The sequence below is a fragment of the Barbus barbus genome (assembly GCF_936440315.1).
Source record: "Barbus barbus genome assembly, chromosome: 20".
Lineage (NCBI taxonomy): Eukaryota > Metazoa > Chordata > Actinopteri > Cypriniformes > Cyprinidae > Barbus > Barbus barbus.
Genome location: NC_136748.1, coordinates 17,740,300 through 17,753,246, shown reverse-complemented (window position 1 = coordinate 17,753,246; position 12,947 = coordinate 17,740,300). Strand labels below are relative to the sequence as shown.

The following is a 12,947-nucleotide window of genomic DNA, read 5'->3' as shown; positions in this document are numbered from 1 at the left end:
AGGAAAAGAACAGAAGGAATGTGTTGTTTGATTTTTCAACCCTGACAACACATTTGCTTCCACCCTTTGTAAACAACTAGCCACCTACAAAGCCTAGAGAGGTTTAGGTGGGAACCAGGAAATGAAAACGAGGCAGACAGCTCAACCAAGGACACACACAAATACATTCGTCTGACTACACTGACATTTTTGAGAGTTTTGGGTGCCTTGATGCGATCATGTTGACATGCACGTTGCTAGCCAGATAGCGAGAAATGACTCACAGCGGGGTGATGATGGGGCAGCCGCCACACCGTCTGAGTGGATTTATCATGATGAGTTCTTCTCTCACCTTTGACCCCTGACTTCTGCTGATGACACTGACATCTCACCGGCTGAAGGAAAAAGAATCAAAGCAATAATTAGATTTGTACACGTTCTAAAGGAAATACAATTGGTTTGAATATCTCATCCGTTCAAAACTTGTACCTAGAAATGCTAGTTTGCAGGGCACTGCTAGTAGAGAGAAATTGGCCATTATTGTTTTTTTATGACCTATACAGAATTTTTATGTTAGCTAATTTTTCAAGTGTTCAGACATGACAATATTAAGAACTGTAAGTTTAATTGTTTTATTTTTGACAGACATGACATAACTACAAAAAAGTACAAAAACTACAATAAATACAATGCAATATGAATTATGAATATTATTAATAAAATGTATTATAAGTTTAATAAGTTAGTTTTCATATATTACTATTTTGTCATAACTAATGTAGTTTTGCAAAGTAGTTTTGCAACCGAAATTATCTTAGAAACGATAACCATTTTTCATTGTTTTATTTTTGACACGTGACACAAAACCATTCAACTATTGTAAAAACAATTCATTATGAATTATTAATAATAATAATAATAAATTGTTTAATACATTATTCATAAATTATTATTTATATGTTTGTATATTTTTATATTTATGCAAAGTTGTTTTGCAATCTAAATTTTCTTAGAATTAACTTAGTTTAATACATTCATAAATTATTTCTATGCAAAGTAGTCTTGCGATAACCTTTAAAAACCATTTTATAATAATATTAATTCAGAAGACAGGGAAATACTGTTGTGCTCAGATGAAGGCTAATGGTAAGTCTAGTTCTTTGTCTAGTTTTTCAGAGTGCGAACCATCTACAGTCTCTTCTATAATAACATTAATTAAAAAGAAAATGTTTAATGCACAATTCATAATGAATTGTGACCCTGGACTACAAAACCAGTCATAAGGGTCAATTTTCTGAAATTGAGATTTCTACATCATCTGAAAGCTGAATAAATAAGCTTTCCATTGATGTATTGTTTGTTATGATAGGACAATATTTGGCTGAGATACAACTATAGAAAATCTGAAAACTGAGGGTGCAAAAAAAAATCTAAATATTGAGAAAATAGCCTTTAAAGTTGTCCAAATTAAGTTCTTAGCAATGCACATTACTAAACAAAAATTAAGTTTTGGGTAACACTTTAGAATAAGGTTCCATTTATTAACATTAGTTAATGTATTAACTAACATGAACAAATAATGAACAATGCATTTATTACACTATTTATTAAACTTTGTTAATGCTAGTTAATGGAAATACAGTTGTTCATTGTTTACTCATGTTAGTTCACACTACATTAACTAATGTTAACAAACACAACTTGTGAATTTAATAATGCATCAGTAAATGCTGAAATTAACATTAACTAAGATTAATAAATGCTGTAGAAGTATTGTTCATTCTTAGTTCATGTTTACTAAAGTTGTTAACTAATGATAATAAATGGAACCTTATTCTAAAGTGTTACCAAGTTTTGATATATTTACAGTAGGGAATTTACCAGATATCTTCATGGAACGTGAGCTTTACTTAATATCCTAATGATTTTTGGCATAAAAGAAAAATCTATAATTTTGACTCATACAATGTATTGTTGGCTATTGCTACAAATATACCCCAGCGACTTAAGACTGGTTTTGTGGTCCGAGGTCACAATATATTTTTATAATTATGCAAAGTAGTTTTGCAATCTAAATTTTCTTAGAACCAATAAACATTTTTAAAACAATTTAATTAAAACTAAACTCTGAAATCAGGTTGATAGTAACAGCACCTCTCCTTAACAAGCCACACAAATTTGAGATATTATTCATGGCAGTAGTGAAGTGAGGGAGAGTTTAAATTCCCTAACCAATGTATAAATAATACTGATGCTTACCTTGAGCAATACTAATAGCATACTCTTGTTCTAAAGTAAAGAAATCTCGATTGCTTTCATCTTTGCTTTGAAATCAGCATAATGCAAAAGAGGTGAACAAGTTTACAAGCGCTAATGATATAATTCCTCACTGAAGGTGACAGTAATTGGGATTAAAGGTTAAAGTGCACGTGTTGATGCGCCAGTCGCTGTTTTTATGGCTTGGAACAGTGAAGTTAATGAACAATATGAGATGTGGGTTTGTTCTGAGAACATCTTATCCTGATTTCCTCTTACTCATGCAGACATAGAGTTAGCATGACTTTAGCATCTTCCAGGAGACACTGCAGGCTCTGATTAGCCACTCATGTATTATGTATTTTCAATCAATACAAAACGGTCAAAATGAGTGCAAGTGTGAATGTGTCAGGAATGGTGATGGCTCACAGATTGTTGATGCTGTTGATGAGTGAGCCGTGTGATGATTTTATCTTTACTTTTCAGCTCTTCCCTGAGATGCGCCACCTCCTTCATCAGTTCCTCCATCTGACACGCAAAAACAAAACAAATAATAAAAATCAAACACAAAAATCGTCATACACAAACAACAAGTGTACAGAATGGGAAAAACCACATCGGTTGACATAAATTTTTAGGCCAAAATGGAAGACTAATTCACCATAGGTTCCCTCTGGATTACTAATGGCTTTTTAGAATAGCAGTTTGCAATTTATGAGTATAATAAAGTCTGTGGCAAACATTACTTGAGATATATTAATGTTTCGTGCTACTTCATAAATTACCCAGCTCAGATGTGAATTCTGGAACTGTTGTGTGCTTTAAAAACACAAGCTGCTACATTAGGATTCTCATGCACTTATAGTTTTAGCCTTTATGTAGCAACATGCTCGCAACGTGCATTTTAACAGCTTCAAAGTAAATTTAAGAAATGAATGTGTGTAATTTATGATGTAGAACAAACTGGGAAAGTCTCTTCAAGTATAAGCATTTAGCATTTAAAAACCAGTTTTATAAAAACACATTAGAAATTCCTGAGGGAGCCCATGGCTTGAAAATGCTAATGTTCTTTTCAGGTTTTAGGACAGCAAGCTGAACAGCTCTATTCAGGTGGCTGTTTATGAGACGTTACAGACCTGCTGGGCTCTGCTGTCATCTTCGCTGGAATCCAAACTCTCTGGAGTAATCTCACCATCATCCATCTACATAAAACGACAATTTATTCATGGAGATGAAACTCATGTTTACAACTTCTCGGGTTCTTTTATTCTTTCTCTCTTTTTGTTTAACCCCTACACACATACTAAAAGCTGCTCAGAGGCTAACAGCTGGGTTTGCATATGAAAGTGCAAATATGACTCTTCCAGCTGTGTGTGTGTGGTACCTGCAGCAGACTCTTGAGTTTGAGCAGCTGTGATTTGACAGACGAGCAGTCTTCCGCCATGTGCTTGAGAGTGAGTTCATCTAGCGCCACCGTGTGACTGTCATGCTGAACTGCGGGATGGAGGGGCCGATGGCCTGTACGACAGGGATCGTAATGAAACCCAACCAATCTAAAAGAGAGAATTGAGACAGAGCTCAAATTTAATATAGCTTATAGAAAAAAATATAAGAAAAAGAAACAAAAATCAGAATTAAAGGGGTTGTATCATGACTTTCTTTAACTTTCAAACCAGAACTGATGAAAACAAACTGCAACTTTCAGAAGTCAAAACTTTCACTCCAGTTCAAAAAGACTACAAAAACAGCTTCTACCAAACTTCATGATGTCGACCAGAATACACTGACTACTTGACCGTACGCTGTAAAAAATGACCGTGATTTTAACTGTAAAAAACTGAAAAGGCTACAGTAAAAACCTGTTAAATGGTTATCGGTAAGTTCCAGTAAAGTTTACAGGGAAAAACCGTAAAGTGACGTTCCCAGAATTCCCTGGGTTGTATTTAAAATTTTGTTTGAATGTGATGTTTTTTCTTTGAAATAACGGTTTCTTCTTCTTTTTTCTTATCAGTTATGTTTATTAGGGTTGTATGTTGCATCTAAATGTTGTTAAATTAATGTTTATTGCATATTTCAGTTTAATGAGTCTCACTATAATGGTGTTTAGTGCTTGTGTGAATGACACTGTGCACCTTCAATATATGTTATTATTTAAAAGCTGCTTGTGATGGGCTTTGGTTCATCATGTGACTCATCACCACCTGCTTTTGGTGGTTATCAGTGTATTTCAAAGGGTACAAAACAGATTTCAGTACATCGATAGGTTGGTATATTAACATTATATCAGTTAATGAAATTATGGCATTTAACGGTAAGTTTAAGTTGAAACTGTAAAACCTAAATGTTGTTACCGTATTTTTTACGGTAGAATTATGGCAACCACAGCTACCGTTTTTTTACCGTAAATTTTACGGAACTTTTTTGTTTTTTTACAGTGTACACATCAACACTGGCTATTTAAAGTTCAGGAACTTGGCTTTATTATATCTAAATCACCAGAAGATATTATTCCTGTATATATCTGGCAATTAAAGTATCCTTAAATAAAGTGTTAACAATGTCTCTCATAGAGGCATTCTGACTTCTGTTTCATCACTTTGACTAACAGTTTGTGTGGCTATATTTCCCGATCCACACTAAAATTCAAAGGTTTGGGGTATTCACATATCTTTTTATTAAATTAATACTCTGATTCAGCATGGATGTTCTAGTAGCAACATAACACACTAACTAAAGCTTAAAAAGTGAAATCATAATCAACCACCCCTTTAAATAATTATATTTCATAATAGCACTTTTTTACTTTCAAATAAATCCCTAGTGAGCATAAAAGACTTCTTTCTAAAATATTTAAAGAATATTACTGACCCCAAACCATAACAACTAAATTACATTAACTATTAGGTGGAAAAAAAAAAAAAAAAAAAAAACAACTTTATTGTGTATGTACCTCAGAGTGAAAGAAATATTAAAAGAGATTTAATATAAACCTTGTGTTATAAAATTTACAGTTCTAGTCCTGGATGCTAACTATAATGTGTCAGACTAAAATAAAATTTATAGGTCAATATATTAGTATAAACTAACAGCCACTTATGGGAAACACTTGCTCTAGATTCCGGTATGTAACACTCACTTTTCAGAATCCAATCAATTCCTGTTCTAAGTTTTTAGTATCATGTTTAATTAGGAAATACGTATTCCAAGGCATTCACCTGTTGTCATTATGAGCATGATCTGTTCCACTCCATCTCTGCTGTCTCCTCCTCCATTGAGCTGGCCGGCCCCCCCTATCAGAGCGCTCGAAGTGGGCCATCCCATCTGCATGCACAGAAGGGTCAGCAGTCAATGACAAAAACAAACGCATTGAACAAACGCTCAAAACCCAATTCACTTTAAACCTCACAATTCAGTTAGTCTCCAAGAAACGCTCAGAAACAGACACACTTTTTGGAAAAAGAAGATCATTTTTCTCTGGGAGGTTGTGCAGTGTCCTTCCAAACGCAGAGCTCTTAAGAGTTTCGATGCAAAGCACTCACACCGCCTGAGGCGAGAAATAAGGCAAACTTACACTACCACTCTGAGGCATTCGAAATGTCTCCGTCTCACATAAACACAAGCACTCTCTCAATCTTTCTATACACTTCCAGCACAAAGACAGCAAGTAGAACAGACAGAAAACTAAGCTCCAAAACAGACCTGCTACATTCCTCTTGTCCTTGCTGTCCGGTTCACTGCCAGAGCCTCAAAAACAGACTCGAAAAACAGTCCAAAACTCACCCACACGAATACAAATAACCTCACAACTAAAAGCAGAGATGGTCTGTTTTGACGGACACATCCAAAAGAAAAGGTTCAAATACAGCTGGACAAAAATTCTCCAAAGTTAAAAATTCCAAAGTTGTGTTAAACTTCCTACGACTTTCTCACAGGCCACCCGAGCGTCTGCAAATCCAATAACTTTTCCGCCCTGTTGGAGCGTGGGTGTATGTGTGTGTGTGTATGAGTTCTGGAAACTCCCTGAGAGATTTGACCAGAACCAGATGCATTCAGAGACACACAGCTGTAATCCCTGAGCCGTGGGGCCTTCAGGAGAGAAGGGGAACTGATAGTGGTGCTCTCGGCCGAAGTCGGCACAGCCCTCAGGCTGGGTCTCCCCTCTGGTCACGGGAACTAGCATCGAAACAGCAGGCCTTCCTGCCTGCCAAGTGGACGGATCGACCATGGAAGGAATGAAGGAGGGAAGGAGACAGACAGACGGGGAGGGGAAAGACAAGGGGGAGGGGGTTCTGAAGTCATATATTCCCTCCTCTAGCTCTTTCTGGCTCTGCAACCCCTCTCACATGACCGCAGGGCATGATACCAGGGGCTATAAATACAACACACACATACACAGCTTGTGTAAAACTGACTGATTCCTGCTGATGGCGCAGACCAAAACACTGAACGTAAATATGACATGATGCAAAATTCAAGCAAACACACAGATGCTCAAAAGAAAAAAAAAATTTACACGGGACAAACAGCTGAAAGAACGGTCCCAAACAGGAATCGTTCTTGTACTCATTCATTTATAAAGTGTATATACAAAGTCTTTTGTTTGCCATCTCTAATGTGGAATTTGTCTATGTACACAAGACTCTGGAATCTGCAGAACCCGTAACCACCCTGTGACCTCACTCGCACACTCTAAAATTCACACTCTGAGATGGAAGAAAACAGGAAGCCATGCTAGGACATTCTCTTCCAAAACTAAGAGAGTCACTTGGATGATTCAGTTGACGTTCAGTATTCAGTATTCCTGGCAGGGGCTGTCTTGAATAGCAAGTCATTTATGATAGGCTAGTAACACAGGCACTATTGTGTGCTTTTACTGTTATACACTTGCATTTGCTCAACAGTATGTGCCATTACAGGACAGTAAGTACAATATAACAATATACACTTCCGTTCGAATGTTTGGGGTTAGTAAGATTTTATATGTTTTTGAAAGAAGTCGCTTAAATTCGCCAAGGCTGCATTTATTTGATAAAAAATATAGTAAAAACAGCAATATTGTGAAATATTACATTTTTTAACAGAATTCTATTTTAATTTAATTAAAATATCAAAATGTAAGGTACTCTGATGGAAAAGCTGAATTTTAAGCAAGGCTCGTCATCCTTCAGAAATCATTCAAATATGGTGGTTCAGAAGAAACATTATTATCCATGTTAAAAATAGCTGTGTGTGGATACCATGAAAGTTTTCTAAGACTCTTGATTAACAGAGAGAGAACATGAAAAAAACAGGCCTTATGTAAAACTAAATCTTTTGTAATATTACAATTGTCTTTAGTGTCACTTTTGATCAATTTAATGTGTTCTTGCAGAATAAAAGTATTAATTAAAACTATTGAACGGCAGTGTATAAGGTTACATTAATAACTAATTTAGTCTTTTTTGACTGTATTTGCAATTGACATGCAAAATCAAGCAGTGTCCTTCAACGTAACTTGCAAAACTTAGTCTAAAACTATTTTTGACCATTTGATAATTATTATATATGCATTTTATGACCTCAAATTAATTGAAAGACTAAATTAAATATTTATACATTTAAAAATTCATGTCACTTTACAGCACTAATGAATGAACCGCACAGAAGTTAAAAGGTGACTAAAAATGAAGAAAAACTTAGAAGAAAAAATAGTTATACGTTCATATGAAATAGTTATTTTGACCTACTGTCTTAGGTTATTTTACTATAAGGTTTTGCTGGGGGGAAAAGGTAACCATATTTAATAAGCTTTAACTCATAATTCATCCATCAAACATATCAAAAACTAAAGCTCCAAACAACAGCCAGCAGTCATGTAATAAATAACACAGAAAAAGCACTTCTCTGTCTTGAAAAATAATACATAAAGTAACGCAAGCTGTTGGAAAATAAGTCCTGGGTCAGCCAGCCATGTCTCTACAACTTTGCATTCCACAAAACATGAATTCAAATACAAAATGACATACTGAATCCAACTGAATTATATACGGATAAACTGAATTCAATGTCTTCATCACATTCAATTCATTAAAATCACACTGAGCTTCAGGAAACTCTGACACGGCAATCTGTACAAAAGTCATTCACGTTCAAAATAGTGATTATCACTCGCACTTGGCTGTGATCAATCAACATAATGATTAAATCTGATCAGCTGTCATGATCTTTGCAAACTGAAGATGAATTAATAAATCAAAGATAAACACAGGGATGATTATATTACAAATTCAATTTAAGTGGACTATTGTGGTAATAAAGGTAAATAGTTGATAGTAAACATTAATTTATTTAGTAATTTATTAACCAGATCTACAAGTTTTGAGAGAGCGGTAAGGCAGAGATTAAACTTTCCATATTTGTAAGCACTTTAGATGTCAAATAGAAGGCAGTTTTGGCCTAGTGAATGATTGCCAGTTATACAACTCAATTACACTGTGTGTGTGTGTGTGTGTGTGTGTGTGTGTGTGTGTGTGTGTGTGTGTATACTAACCATGGAGTAAGGCCCCGTCCTCTGGCAGATCCACATCTAGCATGAGGTCATCATCTTCCAGATCACATGAGCCAGTGTTATCCAAGTTGTTCAGAATGTCCTGTGCATGAGAAACAACCAATGAGAGAGAGACTGTGTGTGAAACAGAGATGGAAAACTGCATTACGTTTAGCAAAAAAAGGTCTTTGTGGAAATTCACTCACACTGTTTATGCAAGGACGATCACATAAAAGAAAGGGTATACATACATACAGCCACTAGATGAATACATGAATACAAACAAAACGTTTTCGCTTCACATGAATATGAAGCATAAAAACGTCTTCGGGCCATCTGATTATTTGAAAACGAAAAAGCACGCCAAGGTGAAAATCAATATGCCTCAACAAAACCTCAATTTGTCCTCAGACAGAAAATGAAAGAGGACATTTCAAGCTGTGTGGCAGACGCACAAGGGGCAGTTATCAGCTATTGAGGTGCTTTTTAATGCATTTTAAAGCGATTCTGAACATCAAGCCTGGCACGGAGAGTTCAAAAGAAAATAAGCTCTTAAAAGAAAGATGTTCTCCACATTTCTGTGTGCTAAAATATTGGTAAGAAATACCATAAAACAAGGCCTCACGGCTTAGCCTTGATTTGTACCAAGCAAAGAAATTACTTTGATGTGACTCATCTTAAGAGTCTTTCTCAAGAACCGCTCTGAATTGATTTTGAGGTTGGGCGTAAAATTTGAAAGCAGGAGTGACCAATTGAAAGGATATTAAGCTCATTTATTTCATGATTCATCATTTCCAAAACACACAAAAAATACTGCATATTACTGTCATTATCTACAGTCATTTAACCATTTGTGTGCACGGAGAATAAACTAGGGGTGTGCGATATTGAAAAAAAATCTCAATTTTTTTTTTTTTTCCCATAACGATAATTAGACTATATTTTGCAGAGTATGTTATTGTGCTGATATCTGACTACTGTGGACAGTTGCAGTTTTTGATATTCTTCATAATCTGTGTGGTCAGTTCACATCAGTGATCAATTAATCTTTAAGTTTAAATTGATTTTTACCTTTAATAAAGCAATTTTAACTTTTGAGTCAAATTGTTACATTAAATCAGTTAATTAAGATAATACACATTTAGGCTGTTACCAAACAAAAGAAACCAGTATCATCAAAATTAATCTTTGCATCTGAAGTGGCATTTAGATGTATTTACACACTATTTAATGCAGCTCAGAGGGACATGGAGTGCTTTGACCATTTAGAAATGCATAATTGTTTGACATTTTAAACATAAAACATTGAATACTGATATTTAAAATGAAAATAGACTTTAAATGTGAAATTAAAACCACCAGTAGGTGGCAGAAAGTCACTGTTAATAAGTGAGTAATTGCGACTGAACCGAATCATTTAAAGGGGACCTATTATGCCCCTTTTTACAAGATGTAAAATAAGTCTCTGATGTCCCCAGAGCGTATATGAGGTTTTAGCTCAATATACCCCACAGATCAATTCTTATAGCTTGTTAAAATTGCCACTTTTAGGGTGTGAGCCAAAACGCGCTGTTTTAAGTGTGTTGCTTTAAAAGCGAGTGAGCTGGTGCTCCCGGAGAAGAGGGCGGAGCTTCAAGAGCTTAAGCTCCGGCATTAGCAGTGCTAGCTTTTGCAAATAAACATTCCACTATTAATACAAGCCTGTTATCTTTACAGAAAACATACTCTGTTTCAAAAGTCAGTCATCTGATTATATTGTGCGTTTATGAATTGCACAGACAGGAAGCACGGTGGGATAAAAATAAAAACATAGCTGGTCTCATGCTATCACAAACTTTATAAAGTCCCACTTCTGATTATGAGCTCGACAACTTCAAGCGTTCGACTCACATTGCTTTCATACGCAACTTTTAACTACCACATTCCTATTCACGATCATTCTGGTAGCGCTTGAAGGCAGCACCAGTGAAAACACAAGAGACAATGATAGCTTTAGCAGTTAGCCTTACAGAGTGTCAAGAAGCTCTTTCAGAAAGGCAATTTGGAAAACAAACGCGTGATACTTACTTTGGAGCTGACGTTCGCGCTCACGAACGATAGGTATTAATTCCTAAACATTTAGGGGACGTTACCGATTTTTTACGGCATATTTCCTTTGAAAATGAAATTTAACCAGTCTCCTCAGCTCAGATGAGGGGAGATTATGGTGACTCCTAGGTTCATTAGTGCATCCCAAAACACAACACTTGTAAAACCTCTTTGGTGCTGACGTGTATATATCTCCAGTAATGGCGGACTGCATCTTCTCACTCAGGGCTGTGTTTATGCTAATAGGGCAGAGTGTGTCACAAACGACTTTTTCCCCTCAGTGACGTGAACAGAGGGAGAATCTGAAACAGCTCATTTGGAGAGACGGTTCATGATTTATTGGTTTTATTAAAAAAAATGAGTTGGTGGATTTTTAACATTATAGGCTGGTTGTTTTCACACACTGTGGCCACACAACTGTGTTCAAACACCTTATAAAAGTGATTTTTGCATAATAGGTCCCCTTTAACGGTTGATTCATTCAGGAACGAAGCACTTGCACATTTAACAAATGCTTAACATTGCACTAATTGCAGGGACATTTACTATAAATCAATGTGGGGTTAAGTGTCTTGTTCAAAGGTACAATCCTGGTAATAATTCTTGGTAGCCCTTTAGATAAACCCTACTGTGGTTCAAACCTGTGCCCTTTGTGTTGCCAGCCCAGTGATTTAACCATTATATTGTTTTTAAATACAGCTTTTTAAATCGTGATGAGAAATTTTGAAGAATAATGTGACACTAATAATGCCTGCTGAAGATTTAGCAATACTGATTTTTACTGTTTTTTGATCAAACAAATGCAGCCTTAGTGAGCATAAGAGACTTTTTTCAAAAACGTATTACTTCATATTACATTGAAATTATTAAAAAACTAGTCTTAAATGTTAGTCAGGTAATTTTTTCTTTAAGACTGGGCTTTTGTTTTTTTTTTGTTTTTTTTAGTTACATGAAATGTAGATTACTCTAAGAGTTAAATCCAAAAAATAAGACATTACACCTGGGCTAACTGCTAGTTGGTCAGACTAGTTCTTAAGACACTGTCTTAACATAGAGGCTAAGTTTATGAAACTGTGCCCTGATGTAAACAATAGGTTTGTGTGATAAACAGATAGAAATTTAAGTCATTATTTACTGACAATCTTCCATTTAAGCGGGCTGTTAATCTGTCAAATCAAGTCAGTGAGAACTCCAGAACCAGATCAATCTGATTTGTAAAAGAATTCAGACTAGTTTCAAGAACGTTCTTTTTAATCCCATCAGCAGATTCATTAAAAAGACTTTACACTATGGAACGATTCATTCAAAAATCAGTCATTGCTACTTATGTCATTAACGGTTTAAAGAGAGCTAAGGCAGAGTCTACATTTTCTAAGTATAATGACTTCGACTACTTCTGCCTTTTTATCCCACAAAATGACTGAAAGACCTTTAATGTAGTGCATGAATCATATGGACCACACTTTTTGTCATTTTGGTGCTTAAGAGTCCTGGTCATCATTCATTTTCATTATTTTGAAAATAATATCCAGGATATTCCTTAAGAAAACTCTTTTGTGTTCCACAGAAAAAAAAGAAATGATGTGTAAATGATGACAGAATTTTCATTTCTGGCTGAACTATCGCTTCAAGCTATGTTAAATACATTGGCTTTTCTAAATGGGGGACTTTCTTGCAAAAATAACAGTACATTATGAAACTTCCTGCATAATTTCCCATATTTCATATACAGCAGGCAGCTGGGGAAAGAACCACAGTACAAATATGCTCTCAGCATAGTTTAGAAAACATTATCAATCATGCAACTGCGATACAGTCACAGAACAAAAACGTCTCTTCAAATCATCTAAGCTGACAAGATGTGCTTCAACCCCATCTATCATATAAATGTGTTCTTAAAAGAGAGACAGGCCCTTCTCCTGGACAATATATACACACACACACACACAAAACGTGCTGTCTTACAAGTGTACACAAAATGTGCATTCAAAGCAGCCAGAGTTCATACACTTCACCTACACACACAGTCTCTCAGCTCCCTCTCTCTCTGACTCTCCATGTATAAAGGGGCTTAGTCACGGCAGGTTGCTTCAGAGGA

At 35.5% G+C, this 12,947-nt stretch overlaps 1 protein-coding gene across 1 annotated transcript in view; it reads right to left on the bottom strand.

Annotated features, from left to right (window-relative positions):
- The window catches only part of LOC306886369 (serine-rich coiled-coil domain-containing protein 2-like), a 55,499-nt gene that overhangs the window by 17,034 nt on the left and 25,518 nt on the right, over window positions 1-12,947 (bottom strand). The window contains exons 5-10 of the mRNA XM_079443404.1: window positions 8,765-8,864; window positions 5,451-5,556; window positions 3,620-3,788; window positions 3,372-3,437; window positions 2,665-2,763; window positions 264-374 (exon numbers count right to left, since the gene is read on the bottom strand). Of these exons, the coding sequence (XP_079299530.1) occupies window positions 264-374; window positions 2,665-2,763; window positions 3,372-3,437; window positions 3,620-3,788; window positions 5,451-5,556; window positions 8,765-8,864 (651 nt within the window). The remainder of the gene's footprint in view (window positions 1-263; window positions 375-2,664; window positions 2,764-3,371; window positions 3,438-3,619; window positions 3,789-5,450; window positions 5,557-8,764; window positions 8,865-12,947) is intronic.